Here is a 14,833-nt window from a genome sequence, read left to right on the forward strand (position 1 = left end):
GCCAACTCCGGCGGCGGCTGAAGTGACCCGGAGGGCACAGAGCGAGGCCGGCGAGCCAGAGGGAAGAAGAGGGAGAAGCGGCGGCGGGAGGAGGAGAGAGGAGCGGGGCCGGTGGCTCACCAGGATCCGCTTGAAGAGGTTGCTCTCCTTGGGCGGCAGCGGCACGGACGGCATGGCGCGGGCGGCCCTGGGACAGGCACGGCTGGCGGGGGTGGGGGCGGCCCGGGAGGGGCGGCTGTCGGTACGAGGGACGGGAGGAGGGGGGAACGCCGGGGAGGAAAAGCCCGAACTCGGCGGGGCGGCGGCGGCGGCACTTTAACTCATAGCCCTGCGCCGCCCGCCCTCCCCGCCGGCTCCCCCGGGCCCCTCTGCGCAGCTGCCGGGGCGCCTCGCCGCCCGCCTGACGCTGCAAAATGGCCGCCGGGGGCCCCTTGGCGCAGGCGCAGCGCCGCTCCCCCTCACAGACGCCCCTTCCGCCCGCCCGGCCCCGGGGCAGGGAGTGAGGATTCCCTCCGTGATTCCCTGTGCGATTCCCGGAGTGGCAGCTGAAGTGCTCCGCTCCCGGCGCTCAAACGGCCGCTTCGGAGAGCCAGGCTGCCGGCAAGCCTGCGAGGGAGGCGGCCTTGGGAAGGAGCGCGGCCTCTGTCGGCGGCGGGGCTCGGAGAGGCTCTGCGGGCTTGCAGTGCCCTGGCTGGTATTTAAGGAAACAACAGCAAACTTGGCAGCCAAGCTTCGAGCAAGCAGGGACGGCCCCCGTCGCATTAAGGCATTTTCAGCACTTGGTTATGTAAAACTTCCCGACACCATGGTGCGTCCATAGAACCGCGGCGTTTTTTCATCGCTTGGCTCCTTCACCGAAGGAGGTCTAAGGTCTTTTATTTTTTTTCTTGTTTTTACCAAAAATCATTCTTAAAAACAAAACCTAACCAAAACCACCAAAAACCAGAAACGCTAAAACTACATGGCCTAGGGCATTACTTAGAAGGAAAATTGGTTAAACTGTCAGGGTTACAACCAATTAAAAAAGACGTCCTATAGGGAAAATAAACTAGAAAATAAAATTGACTGCAATTCAGATGTCTGTTTACATAATTAACCTTTAAAAATATTAATTATATTCTGGCATTTATTTCGAAGTATCTTAGTTCTGTAATGATATGGTTACCCTCCTACAGTCGCAGATGATGAACATGATAGATATCGCCAGGTAAAGCAAGTGTGTGTGAAACAGTAACTCACAAGAGCCAACTACAAAGTCTGTGTACCTAATATATGTTGTTTGGTACTCGGTAAGCAGATGGCTGTGAGACTAAAGATCCCCAGCAGCGTGTCCTTGACTTGACACGAGCTTTGCTGAAGCTGATGACATGATAGCTGCTTTCCTTTCTGGCTAACAGAGGGAACAAGAGAGTAGACAATTTCTTGGAAGAGAGTAACCTGCATGTCAGCCTAATAACTTGAAAAAAAGGGGGTATGTTTAGGAAGCTTCCTGAGATGAAAATAGCAAAGATGAGAACATAAAGTATATGCCTTATAGTTCTTTATAGCTCAGCCATCAGCTTATGGATGCTTTTAGTGAATGGTTCTTGGTTTCTGTAATGTTTTGTTAATCTGTCTAGATGTATGGTCTGTCATAAGGAATATCTCTATTGTGTTTATTTCTCACTTTTTTGTTCTGGCATGCTTTTAATGATGTCAGTCAGCAGGGTCACTGATCACAGTATGTGTGTTTTACACACGCAGTACCCAATTCACTGTTCTTTCTGCTATATGCTGCAGTAGTGCTGCATTGGGTATCCGATTGTTACAAAGCAGGAGTATTACTGTGAGGGATGGCAGCCTTGGCTTTGCCCTGCAGCATCATTTTCAGAGCCTGTTTGTACCATGGAATATCTTCAGCACTTCTAACAACTAGCTGAAGCCTCGACTCTATGAACCCTAGTTTCTGTCTTGGCAAAAGACATTATTATGCCTCTGGTTGGGTTGAATGAAAAACCGATGCATCATGGAGAATGGTCAGACAAATACTGTGCTAGGTGGACCTTTGATCTAAAGCAATAAGGCTGTTTTTGATAGCTAAAGGTCTCTGTTTCCCCGATAGTCCAAACAATGGAAAGAATGCTGTCTGAAAGTAGGCAAATTGCAAATAAAAGGCAGGGGTTCAGTTTGCATCTAGATGTGTCCATATTAAAAGTCTGTTAAAAGCAGCAAGAAAAGGAAAGCAGGGAGGCAATAAAAGAAACATTTGTAGGCTAGCTGGGAGAGAATAAACAAAGAAATGAGCTTTGTGGGAAGGCAGAGCTCCAACTGAAAGTGAGGTTTGGGAGCGTAGTCAAGAAAACTTCTTGTCATTTAATCCCACTGTGCTGGGCAAAACAAAGCTCTCTCTACAGGCTTTGTTATTAAACAGGACTGTAGTCAAGATGCGTGTGATTCTGTCACCATTTTTTCCTTCAAAAAGAAAGATTTCAGAAGCCTGAGCTGTTTGGGCTGAAAGGGGGGAACAATATTGAAGTGTTACATACATACATACATACATTGTAACAAGTTTGTTATTTTTGCGGTGTGTGTCACTTTGCTCCTGTGGAAGTTGCGGGGAGACGTTCACACACCACTAAACCCAGTTAGGGCCCCCTGGGTGAAGAAGGGCCCCTGTGTGGGCATGGACCTGCCTTCAAGCCAAGCATGTTGCAAGACCTGGAGCCTGTTCTGTCTGATGAACCATCCCTTTACCTCCAGTTTCTAAATTGGCAGGTTAATAGTGCCAGGTTTTAAAGTACAGGACCACCATATCTATCCCGAAGCCCCAGAGCCCAGCTGTCTTCCTGCTGTCACTCTTGCCTTCTGCACCCAATGTCACTGTGGACTGCTGAGGAAGGTGGTGGCACCCTGCCCCAAATAGCCCATGCCCCATAACCCCTTATGCTCACCAGCTCCATCAGCAGCTGCTGCTTCAGCCATACAGGTTTTAAAGCATCTAAATAAACTGTGAGAGGGTTAGAAGCAGATTTCACATTCATACTCAGTTCCCATACTGCAGTCTAAAAGCACAGGGTAGACTCAGGGAAAGAGTGTATCTTACATGTTTTGAGTATGAGATGCATGGACAGGTCCTGCGGTGGATGGTCCCTGGCAGCCCTGCTAGCTGCACAGAGTCCAGCCCTTGTCTTGGCTGTGTTGCCCTGCGTGCTTTGCTGCCTGGTAGGGAGGGAGAAGGACTTTGTTACAGTCTCTATTTCCACACTTAAGTTAAAACATTCACCCACAAGGCATAATAAAGACTGAATATGATCATGTTTAATCAGAGGATTTAATGCAAGAACTATTACTGGCTGGAGTAGAAGCTGGTTTGATTTTCCTTGGCCTACCTTCTTCTTTTAAAACCAATTTTGGAGCATGAGGTCTACTAGCAGTTTCAGGTTATTAGGTTCTTAGTTGTCCTTCCAGAGAAGACCTTCCCAATACTTTTAAGTATCAAATTGCATATTCAGAGTACCAATGCAAGTACAATTTTATTATTTCAATGAGCCCCAGAAGTCATAGTGGAAGCAGGGTGAGGTACAACGGGAATGGTGTGTGGCTGATGGCATCTCTAATGGCACCTCAGTGTGGGCTCAGGCCTGGGGAAGATTTCACGGAGCTTTTTCCTGTGGCCCTTCCTGTGGACCAGCTCCGGGGTGGGTCCTGTTCTCTGGAAGTGGTTTTCCATCTGTCTGCCTTGCCTCCAGTACCCACAGGTAGAGCAGAGCCAGAACCTGTCGTCAGGCCTGAACAAGCGGTTAGTTGTCATTCAGATGCTGAGCTTTGATCCAAATCCTACCCATTGATTGGTTCCATATTCAGTCTTTTGGAATATTTACCACACCAAATCCCAGTGGTGTTTTACATGCCAAATACAAAAGTTTTACCTTTTTCCTTTCCTTTTTTTTTTTTTTTTTAATTTTGTAGAATGACAGTAGCTGGGAAGAAAGGTATTTTAGTGTTACAGGTCTAAAAAAACCATTACTGAAGTATTTTTAAAATTTTAATTAGGGAGGTAATGGTAGAATGTTTAATAATAGTTTTTAAAATATCCACATACATAGTATGTTTTAAAACATACTTTTTGAGGAAGCTGCAGCTAACTAGCAGAGTCATAAGCAGAATGGTAATTTTTATTAATATTTTGTTTGCCTTTAGTACAATAGTAATAATTCATTTTAAATAGAATTGAATAGTGAGCTCTGACACAAAGTGGAGCTTTCTGTTATTTTATTCGGATGTCTCTGAAATTAATCTTTTACTACGCGGATTCGAAAGGCGGACGCTGTCTTTGCCGCCGGCGTGGCTCAGGCGCTGCCGCGCGGTGCCGATGCCGGTGCCGGTGCCGGCGGGGGCACGGGAAGCGCGTTGTCCCGCAGGCATGCTGGGATGGGAGTGCGCCCGCTGCACTTCCCGTGTGCCGTGGGCCCGCGGGCCGCGCCGGGATCCGCGCGGCGTCCGGGCGTGCGCACGGTGAGTGCCGGGGCCCCGCCGGGTACCGGGGCCCCGCCGGGTGCCGGGCAGCGCCGGGTGCCGGAGCCCCGCCGGGTACCGGGGCCCCGCCGGGTGCCGGGCAGCGCCGGGTGCCGGGGCCCCGCCGGGTACCGGGGCCCCGCCGGGTGCCGGAGCCCCGCCGGGTACCGGGACCCCGCCGGGTGCCGGGGCCCCGCCGGGTGCCGGGCAGCGCCGGGTGCCGGGCAGCGCCGGGTGCCGGGGCCCCGCCGGGTGCCGGGCAGCGCCGCCCCCGCCCCGCCGGTGCTCCTGCCTCTTCTGCCCGCTCCTGCCTATCCCTGCCCCGTGAGCCCCGCAGCGGGGCCGGGCTGCCGGGCTCCTGCTGTCGGGGGCTTTGCCCGTGGTGGGAGGCAGAGGTGTATGGGAGGTGCTCCGGGGGCTCGAGCTGTTCCTGATCCAGTCGGCGAGCATTGCAATGCCTCCTCCTGCCGTGCACCTGCGAATTCGTATGTACCCGAGTGCTGCTGCATGGCGCCGGTCGCACCTTTGGTTGTTAGAAATGCATTTTGTAACCTCTGAAAGAGTTCGCAACATCGAGAACTCTTTCCTGTCTTGAAATTATTTTTAATTTTATTATTTTAATTGGACAATTACAGTTGCCACTTTCGCTTACTGGTTTTTGATTTGTGGTGTGCACGAGGTAGTTCTAATCACATTTAAAAGTTATTAAAATCCAGTTTGGAGATCATTTATTAGGTCATCTAATGCTTATAGCTCTGTAAAACTTATATGTCTGTTTATTATTATGCAAATAAGGTGTGACAGCCCCACTCTGAGAAGGAGATACTTTTCTTATTTAACATAGCAAAAATATTTTGAAACTTCTCACTTCCTTGAAGGTCTGTGTCATTTCATTACGTTTTTTTGTTTGTGTTTTTTGTTGTTGTTGTTGTTGTTTTTCTGTTTGTTTTAAACCCAAGAATTTTATTTCTGAGAGCTCAGGCAAAGCAACACAGCAAATTTGTTATTATTTGAGTACATTGCTTCTTAACTACACCAGTAAAAGTTAGCTAGATGGTTATAATTAATGTGTTTAATGAATTGATTAAAATAAAATATAACATTAATCTTTTGAAATTAAGTTAATGATGGTTAGCACTTAGCCAAACAACAATGGGCCATGCCGATCTGGAGCAAGTCCATATTCATCAGCAGAATTAAGTCTTTTGAAATTGAGTCCACTCATGCCTAAATCCAGGATCATAGATGATGAGCCTGATTTGTGCCTATTGCTGTGTTCCTGGTGAAGGGAACAGGATCCCTCTGCTGCAGCTGGTTTTAGTCACTATAGCAATCCAGGAGGACTATAATTTGCTTTCTGTATATTGAAGCAGTCTTGAAGCTGCTGCTGTGGATTCAATAGCACCTGCTGGCTGGGGAATCTGGGGAGGGTACAGAAGTAGAATAAAGGTCCTTGCCTCCTTCTGTAGGTAGTAAAACAAGCACTCAGACAAGATGCAGTACTTCTGGTTCTTCTGCATATTGCTCTTTCTTCATTGTGGACAAATGGATGAAAGTAAATAGGTGAGAATAATGGGTGAGATGAACAGTTAGAGTGTCACAGTAATTTGTTAGTAAAATGCATGAAGATGCACAGAAGGTCTTGTCACTGAAGAGTAAAAAGCAATTGTGTCAGGAAACTGAAACGTGTTCCCAGGTGATCTTGTTGCAAAAAGGTTCATGCTCTTATTTCCTCAGAATCCACTTTTTTGTAAAAATCAGTGGGATTGGCAGGGTTACTAGGAATGCTTCTTTGTATGTTAAACCTTTTCTGTGTGAGGAGCCCTAGAATAAGTGTGATCTCAGTGTACTCTTCTGGTAGAGCCTTGCGCTCCAATATAAAATTTTAGAGCACGGTAGTAATTCATAATGTAGTTTGCAATGTTGATGATATAAAATGAAGAGGAAATGATCTTTCATAGAGCAGCAGTAATGCTAAGGGGAGCCTGGGTAATAAAACTGTAGGCGAAACTCCTCAGAAAAATACAGGAGTTGTATTTCAGAGTACCTGCTTCTTACTCACTTTTTGGATGAAAAATATTATGTTGGTTAAATGTAAATATATCACAGTAAGGAGTATACAGGGGATATAAAGCGCGTAAAGCAGTTCTCCTGTCTTCTTCATATATGAGTGAGTGATTTTTTTTTTAAGTGCATTGTAGTCCTGTTGACCGATCTGTTGTGTGGTCATCTACTAATGTCCTTCTTTTACGGTAGTGGATATAATTTGTCACATAATTCTGGACATTTCTTACATTCTCTGTATAGAATTCTTTACCTCTAGTATTGATTTGTCTTCTCAGCAACATTTTTCTTTCATCAATAAGGCATTAAATGGTTGGATCTTTGCGATGACACATATGGCAAAATGAAGCATTTGTCTGTAAAGCCTCATCCACAGGAGCTTTTCAGTAGTATAAATAAACTGTTTGAGGAGGGGAGAGAAAAGACTTTTTCCAACCCTCAGTCAGTACAGTGGTAGTGATAAGAGCTTCTGGTTTAAACTGGGACTAAAACAGGAATAGTTTTGTCCATGACAGTTGCATTTGTGTTGGTGTAATCAAACCAGGTTATGGGCTTGATACCATCCTTGTGTTCATTTGTTGTGTTTTTTTTTTTAATATAATGTTTTCTTTTTCTAGATAACAACACTGGCCAATGTACTGTGAACTTTTAATTTCAGGTGGTGGAAAAATAAGAAACAAAATGAAACCTTTCCAAAAGGTCTGTCTTTTCAAGAGCTTGCTTGCCAATTGCTGCTGTCACAGCCAACTTGACAGCTGTCTTCTCCTTCCTGTTGCAAAGAAGATAGGCTGCCTGGTGGGACTGCACAGCCATGGATTCTGGAGGCCAAAGCCTTTATTGGACACAGCTAGATTCACCCTGTCTTTTAACAGTTGGCACAGGAAAAACCATCAGGATTCTCAAGCTTTGTGGAAGCATGAGGCTGTGCAGAAGTATCTGGAGTCTCTCAGCAAGGAATACCAGCAGGTTAGTCATCAGTTAAGTGCACACTCATTAAATGACGTTGAGCAAAGAACCCTGAGGAGAAGATGTGCCGATCTGTCCCCCATTGCAGCTGCGTTTCAAGAAATCAAAGAGGCTGAAAGAGAAGTTCAGGAGTTAGAAGCGATGTGCACAGGTAAAGGAAAACACATCTACTTGCTTGCTTCAGAACAGCAGCTGTGCTTGTGATAAATTTCACTGTCCAGCCTTTGAGGAAAGCTTGTTAGTAAGTTCAGCCAGCCCTGGAACACTCCCTGGTCGTCCCTTCTCCCGGGGGCTTGTGTGCTGCAAGGGCTTTCTGCATCCAGCCACATCCTTCTGTTTTTCATCTCAACTCACTTGAATTTGAGGTCTTAATATGGTAATTTTGGGAGAGTAGGGATTGTTTGGAACCTCAGAGATATCCATCTAACGGAAATAGTTGGGAAGTGTTCATTTTGAGGTTATTTTTTGGTTGAACTGAGAGCAGTTTGAAAGGAAAAAAAAAATTAGTGAGGCTAAAACCTTTGATAGATGCAGACCTCAGCCGTGTTATTTAAAATGGCATTCCACCTGACCAGTTCAGTGATATTTATTGAGCAAATGACATGAACTTTCATTAGGCTCTGAGTTGTCAGCTTCCAATTTAAATGGCAAAAGCTAATATTTTTTTGAAAATATTTGGGGAGTCCTTTAAGGAATAAAAAATGATGGTTGTTTAAGAAGCTGCTGTTTTTCAGTAGTCTGGTACAGTAGAAGCTGTGGTAAAAAAGAATTAAAACTCATAACTGGTTTTTGTACCATTTAGGAATAAGAAAGTACAGAGGGAATAAATAAAAGAATTTACAAAATAAGTAATGGTGCAACATTTGGCGAAAAGCCCCAGCATTGTTACAAGTGTGAGGAGGTGCACACAGTAGGAAGGCAAAAAATGGCATCCATTCTGCTACCATGGTAAGTATTAAGCCAAGAGAGGGAAACACTGACCTGAAGAGAAGGGGGTTTGCATTAAAGCAGTGAAGGAGGAGAAAATTAAAGGACAGGAGAAATCAGTGCCCAGCAGTGTAAATGGAGGAGGACAAAAGTTGATGGTGCTTTTCAGAGAGAGAGAGACAAGGGGTGTGGACAAAACAGTAAGAGACATACTGAAATAAAGATGTAAATGTAACTTATTTAGACTGGTAGAAAGCATTTGTATATTTTAGTTTTAGAAATGCATAGATGTTTGTGCTTTTGGCAAAAAAAGGTTATTTAAACTATTTTAATCCTCAACCCTCTCTAATTCTTTCAGTGGAGAAAAGAGGAGTACAAGTGAAGGTGACAAGATACAAAAATTTAATGCTGAAAAATAAATGCTCTTGAAATAATTAAAAAGTATTAAGAAAACTCTGGAAAATTAATATTTCAACTTAGAAAGGCTGTTTTTGGATCAAAGTAATATAATGAAGAATTTTCCTAATTCCATAAATTATGATGTGGAGGGATGGCATGAATTCTAGCTGAAAGAAGAAAAAAGAATGGTAAAAAATTACAACCAATAAATGAATTAAATAGAGCCAAATTATTCTGTCTGTACCATTTATTATGTGGCCAAGATGTCCCCTTCATTTGGCTGTTCACTGTTTTCCACTTAGCTCTCTAACTGACCCTCTTCTCTCTAGTACCTGAATTCCTGATAATTGATGTAGGATTTTATATTTGCAACACTCAGTGAAGCAGAAAGATATTTCCCAGTTTCCCTCTGGTGCTGAGAGTCGCGAGATAGGTTAAGTGAATTCTGTTTGGAAGGGAGGTAGCAATGGGATACCAATCCTTTGAACCTTAAGCTCATTGGTCACCACCAGATCATCTCTCAGTGCTGTTGACAGTAATTAATTTGATACTGTTTATCTAACTGATCAATAAACATACTTTTTGGACCAGCTAGAAGCGATTGAGAGTCCAGTTTTATGCTGCATCTGAGACAAACCTATGGTTTCCATGCTGGCTACAAGGCAGAAGATTTTCACCTCTTTGTTGCTTTGTTCCCTCATTCTTATTCCCAGCTGCTCAAAGCTGGCTTCAGCCATTCCCTCCTCATTTGTGTTGGTAATTGTCCCGTTGTAATTTAAATCTAGTTCAACTTGGCATGGTGAAAATGTGCACTTACTCAACCAGACTTGCTTTTTCATTTCAGTGAGTTGAATTGTTCACTTTCTGGTGAGTAGAAAAGTGGAAAGAAAGATGAAAAGGAGAGGGGGTTCCCTGTTTCAGCAGTGACAGGTTTTCCATTTGACTCCAACTGTCTTCCAAGTTTTTACTTAGTGTATAATCTATTGCTAAGTGATCAGCATTTTTTGTTCATGTAAGCTGGAGCCTCCATAGCAGAAGAGGCTTGGAGCTTCTGTGAGCTTTACTTGAGAATGTGTTGTAGTTTGTTAGTAAGCTCTAAAATGGGGGAAGGAGCAGTCTAATCACAGGTAAAATATCTGCTGCTCCTTCTAGCACACGTGGAAATATGATCATTGAGTTAGCAAAGTGCATCCTAGCTTGGGCTGCTCTTATTTGAGTATCTCATGCTGGCAAAACATTACTAGCTTTTCTGTGCTGCAGTGCATGTCTTTGGACAGCTGTGTTATAATTTGCTCTAGGTGAGATTGGCTAACATCTGCTCCTGTTTGAATTTAGAACTAGACAGCAGAGATGAGAAACAACTTCTAGAGCTTGCCTTAGAAGAGAAGGAAAGCCTGGATAAAAAAATGAACATGTTTTGCAGAAAGGTGAGCCTGAGGTAAAATTTTACAGCTTTGTAAATAAAGATGTCAGAAAACCCTTCCTCTGTGATCTTACCAATAGATTCTGACACTTGAGTTTAATGAAACAGAAGTCCAGCTTCTGTATTCTCCCTGAAAAGAAGTGGCAACATTAATTACTAATAAGCTTCTTAGTGACAATTGTGTCTTAGTACATGGTTGAGTGATTTCTCTTGCTTGCTTGTCTGTCTGCAAATGCTGAAGGGGATTAAAAAAGTGGTGAGTCTGTGCTACTAAGGTTTGACATAACATCCTAGTAACTGTTTGTGGCAGTGGAGCATGCACTCTTGAAGGATTTCTGATTGGAACTTTCAGTCCTTCATTTTCTCTTCAGTTGACAGCATCCCATGAGTGGGGAAAATAAAAGCAAAGAAGTTGAAACAATTCAGTGGAGACCACAGTGTTTGGGCTCATTTCTATACTTGGACTGAAATAATATGAAATGTGACTTTCTGAAAAATAAGATTAATGTAAAAACTGGCTAGGTTATCTAATAACTTTGTCTTCATAGGTAGCTGGGAGTGGTGTGGTTGACCTGTGGTGTGCACCTGACTTGGCAGGACCAGATTTTCAGCTAGCTTTCATGTGGATGCACTAGCATCTTGCATTTCCATACTGACTGCGCTGAGTTGCAATGGTCATTGGACAGTTTTTAGTCCTATTTAACTAGCTTGCCAAAGGAAGTCAGTGGTTGTGTGTGCTCAGGCTGTGGCAATTCTGAAGTCTGGCTGTAAATTTGATTAACAGAAGATCCAGGGTCATGACGGAGATAATGGCATTCTTTGGTTTTTTTTTCAGCTTTTCCAGCTTCTAGTGCCAAAGGAAAAATATGATAGAAGTCCTGTCATATTAGAAGTGACAGCTGGCAGAACAACTGGAGGTCAGCAAAGCCCCTACAGTGAAGATTACTTCCAACCTCCATCCAACTCCATTAAACCTCTTATGGGTTATTCTTAATGCTTTTTTATACTTTACTGGCATAAAGTAATACTTTCTAAAGATAAGTATTAACCTGCCTAATGACTGGAGTTAGAGTTGCAGATAAATCTAAAAACTGCTGTTTATGTGTTAATGCTTTTTAATTTTTAGGGGACATCTGCCAACAGTTCACTAAAGAAATGTTTGACATGTACCAGAGCTATGCCGACTACAAACATTGGACCTTTGACATCGTGAACTATACGCCAGCTGAGATAGGTACAGCAGTTCTTCAGAGGTTCCAAGACAATGGAATTGAAAGCAGTGTTTCTCTGCTGTATTTGTCACACGCTATTTGTCTCTCCAGGAGGCTTGCATCATGCTGCTGCTCATATTTCAGGAGAGAATGTCTACAGGCATCTGAAATATGAAGGAGGGACTCACCGAGTCCAGCGAATCCCTGAGACAGGCTTGTCATCAAGAATGCAGCGTATTCACACTGGGACAATGTCAGTCATTGTCCTCCCTCAGCCAGAGGAGGTAAGCTGTTCATTGGTTTGGTAAGGTGGTGCTGAACCCCTGCTCACCCATTTTGGCTTTGGAGTAGGTGTTATTTAAAACCATGTTACTGTTTTGGGGATTTCACTGATAACCAAGTGCTTTGTGCAAGTCCCAGCAAATGAACCACAAGTGCTCTGACTCTGGGAGGTGATAGTCCTTGGCTCTGTACCTTACAAGGATAAATGGATCATCAGAAGCAACTTTGCAGAGATTTGCAGTTGCCTGAAATGGCATGTGAGTGAGTGATCATTTAATTAAGTGTTCCAGGCCCAACACTGACGAGGCTCACTGCTATGAGTAGGCCAATTTTAAATTACATCAGGTACTAAGACACAGAATATATCCAAGAAAATACTCAGTGTTGCATAGTAATGTGATTCTGTACATGCTTTTGATTTTTTTTTGTTTAATGTAAATCAAGGACAGTCTCCTTTGAATGTGAATGAGTGTGTTGGCTAGTCTGTCTGAGATGTCACTGATACCGACAGTTCTCACTTAGACCACCAATTTACACAAAAAATAAACAAAACCAGATTCTGTAGGCTTTTCCTGCACCTTCTCCTACTTCTTCGTAATACTTTCCTTGCAACATTGATGAGATCTGAATGTTCTTTTCCCATCCACTGAGCTCAAACTATGGTCCAGCTCATCATGGACTCCTATTTCCAGTGTGGCAATCCTTACTTGAATGGATCTGGATATACCTATTTTCTCCTCAGATGATTCTAAGTACTGTTGCAATAATCATTCAGGCTTGACTCATAAACAAGATCCTTGCACTGCTATTTAGAAGTGGTTTTTAAATATTTGCTTATTTCTTAGCCTCTCTGCCAAAGCTAGTGGTTTTGCAAAGCAGTGATTGTGTTTTGTTTGATGAACACACACATACCTTGTTTTGTGAAGGACCTGGAGTAAGAGTTTGAAAAACTAAGTGAAATCTTTAAGACATCATTTGCTTTTCAGAGATATTTGACACTGGATTTTTAAAATTATACTGCTTATAACTGTTACTTAGGAACAGTTGTAAAGGAGCAATTTTTTGAGAAGTGATTTCTTATTAATGCTGAGTGTCACTGATGTCCAAATATTTTTAGAATGAGCAGGAAGCAGTAATTTTCTTTGATTCTAGGTTGATGTTAAAGTGGATCCCAAAGATTTGCGTATAGATACATTCAGAGCCAAAGGAGCAGGAGGGCAACACGTTAACAAAACTGATAGTGCTGTGAGGATTGTGCACCTTCCTACAGGTAAATCTGGCTGTACTTTGCACTTCTAATTACACTGAATCTGTATCTTGAAAAGGAAGCTTGTGATCCTGCAGGTTGTCTCTTTCAGGGCTGGGCCTTATACCAAGAAAGGAGAAGTAGCCCCTTCTGGTTCTGTCCCTCTTGTAGCCAGGCAGTGTGAGAAAGGGGCTGTGTACCAGGGGCACAATGATTATGCCAGTTCTGTCTTCAGAGGGAGTGTTTCATGAATACACTGTCTTTCAAGGATGAAAGAACAAATGGAGGGTGACAGGGATGGGGTAGAAAATGTAAATAATTTGCACTGTGTGCTCTGTACCTTCAGCAGTAGCAAGGGCATGCTTAGCCTAGCTTGAATCTGTATAGTTACATGACTGATTAAAAAGAAGGCTTGAAGATCTTCATTCAATACTAGATAATGCTATCATATGTTGGATAGAAAGGAAAATGTATATTGATGGGAAGGTACTGTGTACACTGGACCATTCTGTCTTTTTTGGGATTTGTTTTATTGAGCTTCTCTCTGTAAGATACAGAATCACTTTAGACATGGGAAATTGACCTGAAAACAGCTATTCCCTATATGCCTTTTTCATTCAGAAATCAAATGAGAAGTTACGCATTTCTTTTCAAGACCTAAAGGTCTTATCTCGTTTTTCATAATTTAGTTCAAGACTCTCCAGTGTTGATTAGGCACCCCTTTCTCCTAGAATAATGAATTTTCCAGTCTCCAAGACCTTAACTGGGCTAAGATTTTAAAAACTTGTGTTACACTCTTTTAAACATCCTCTTGTGGACTGTGGACTCAAATTACGTTTTTAACATATGACAGTAATTGGAGTGAACCCAGTTACTAGAGGCAATATCAGAAACTTGTTTGCTTCATGAAATTTTAAAATATCCCTGACTTTTCTACTTTTCTGTAGCACAGAACAAAGCCCCCCTGGTGCAGCTGTGACAAGTTAAAATGCACTAATGGTTCTGGCCTTTGTGTTAAAATGACTTTTTATCCTACAGCTGAAAGGCCCTACAAACCAGCACTCCAGTAGGTTTCATTTGACTAATGTGTTAGAATTAATTCAGCTTGTTTGTTCTTTGTTCTAATGGGCTCTTGGATGCCTCTGTGAAGGACTGGCAGTTGAGTGCCAGCAGGAGCGGTCACAGCAGCTGAACAAGGAGATAGCTCTGCGGATGCTGAGAGCTAAGCTGTACCAGCAGGTCCTTGAAAAGCAGCTCAGTCAAGAGCAGAGCGCCAGGAAGCTGCAGGTGAGGCAAGCGGTGCCTCAGATCTGGAGAGGGTGTTGTGTTGTGTTGTGTTGTGTTGTGTTGTGTTGTGTTGTGTTGTAGGTTTGTTTCTGATCTCTCTGGGTGGTGGTGACAGAGCAAGTGAGAGTGTGTCACTAAACTAGGGGTGCTTACAAGGGAGGAAAATCTTGTACTTCAAAATGGTAAGTCTGCCTTTACTTACCCCAGTGTAATGTTATTGTAGACGTCTCAGGCAATGAAAAGAGACATCAACTGTGGCTGGAAAGAAGGGTCAACAGACTGGCTGAAATTTTTCAAAAGGGAAAATTCAACATGTGTACTGAATGCCCCCGTTAAGGCCAGAGTTACACAGATGAAGCATCAGTAGAAAGTTACATTCAAAGAAAACTACAGAGTGGAGTAGTTTTCCAGTAGCTCTGCAGTTCTCAGAAGTTTCTAAAGGAGAGTATTTTAAGGCCATACAGAGGTTTTGAGAGAAACAAGTAAATGACAACTGCCACTATGCAATTAAGTAGCAGTTTATTTGATACAGTT

At 43.3% G+C, this 14,833-nt stretch overlaps 2 protein-coding genes across 8 annotated transcripts in view; one reads left to right on the forward strand and one right to left on the reverse strand.

Moving 5' to 3' along the window:
• NAA16 (N-alpha-acetyltransferase 16, NatA auxiliary subunit) overlaps positions 1-317 on the reverse strand; it is a 63,244-nt gene extending 62,927 nt beyond the window's left edge. For all 3 annotated transcript variants that reach the window (XR_010996559.1, XM_068182250.1, XM_068182248.1), the window contains exon 1: positions 121-317. Coding sequence is in view for 2 of the 3 variants with exons in the window: in XM_068182250.1 (XP_068038351.1) it covers positions 121-174 (54 nt within the window). In the remaining variant the exon portion in view is untranslated. The remainder of the gene's footprint in view (positions 1-120) is intronic.
• The window catches only part of MTRF1 (mitochondrial translation release factor 1), a 21,817-nt gene continuing 6,984 nt past the window's right edge, over positions 1-14,833 (forward strand). The window contains exons 1-8 of one of the 5 annotated variants that reach the window (XM_068182259.1): positions 1-138; positions 7,217-7,675; positions 10,186-10,277; positions 11,109-11,190; positions 11,400-11,507; positions 11,596-11,768; positions 12,919-13,036; positions 14,163-14,299. In XM_068182259.1, coding sequence (XP_068038360.1) covers positions 7,240-7,675; positions 10,186-10,277; positions 11,109-11,190; positions 11,400-11,507; positions 11,596-11,768; positions 12,919-13,036; positions 14,163-14,299 — 1,146 coding nt within the window. In that variant the 5' untranslated portion in view covers positions 1-138; positions 7,217-7,239. Of the gene's footprint in view, positions 197-543; positions 871-4,244; positions 4,495-7,216; positions 7,676-10,185; positions 10,278-11,108; positions 11,191-11,399; positions 11,508-11,595; positions 11,769-12,918; positions 13,037-14,162; positions 14,300-14,833 lie in introns of those variants that run through there. The other 4 variants (XM_068182260.1, XM_068182257.1, XM_068182256.1 and 1 more) reach the window with 4 other exon arrangements.

This window comes from Anomalospiza imberbis, chromosome 2 (assembly GCF_031753505.1).
Source record: "Anomalospiza imberbis isolate Cuckoo-Finch-1a 21T00152 chromosome 2, ASM3175350v1, whole genome shotgun sequence".
Lineage (NCBI taxonomy): Eukaryota > Metazoa > Chordata > Aves > Passeriformes > Viduidae > Anomalospiza > Anomalospiza imberbis.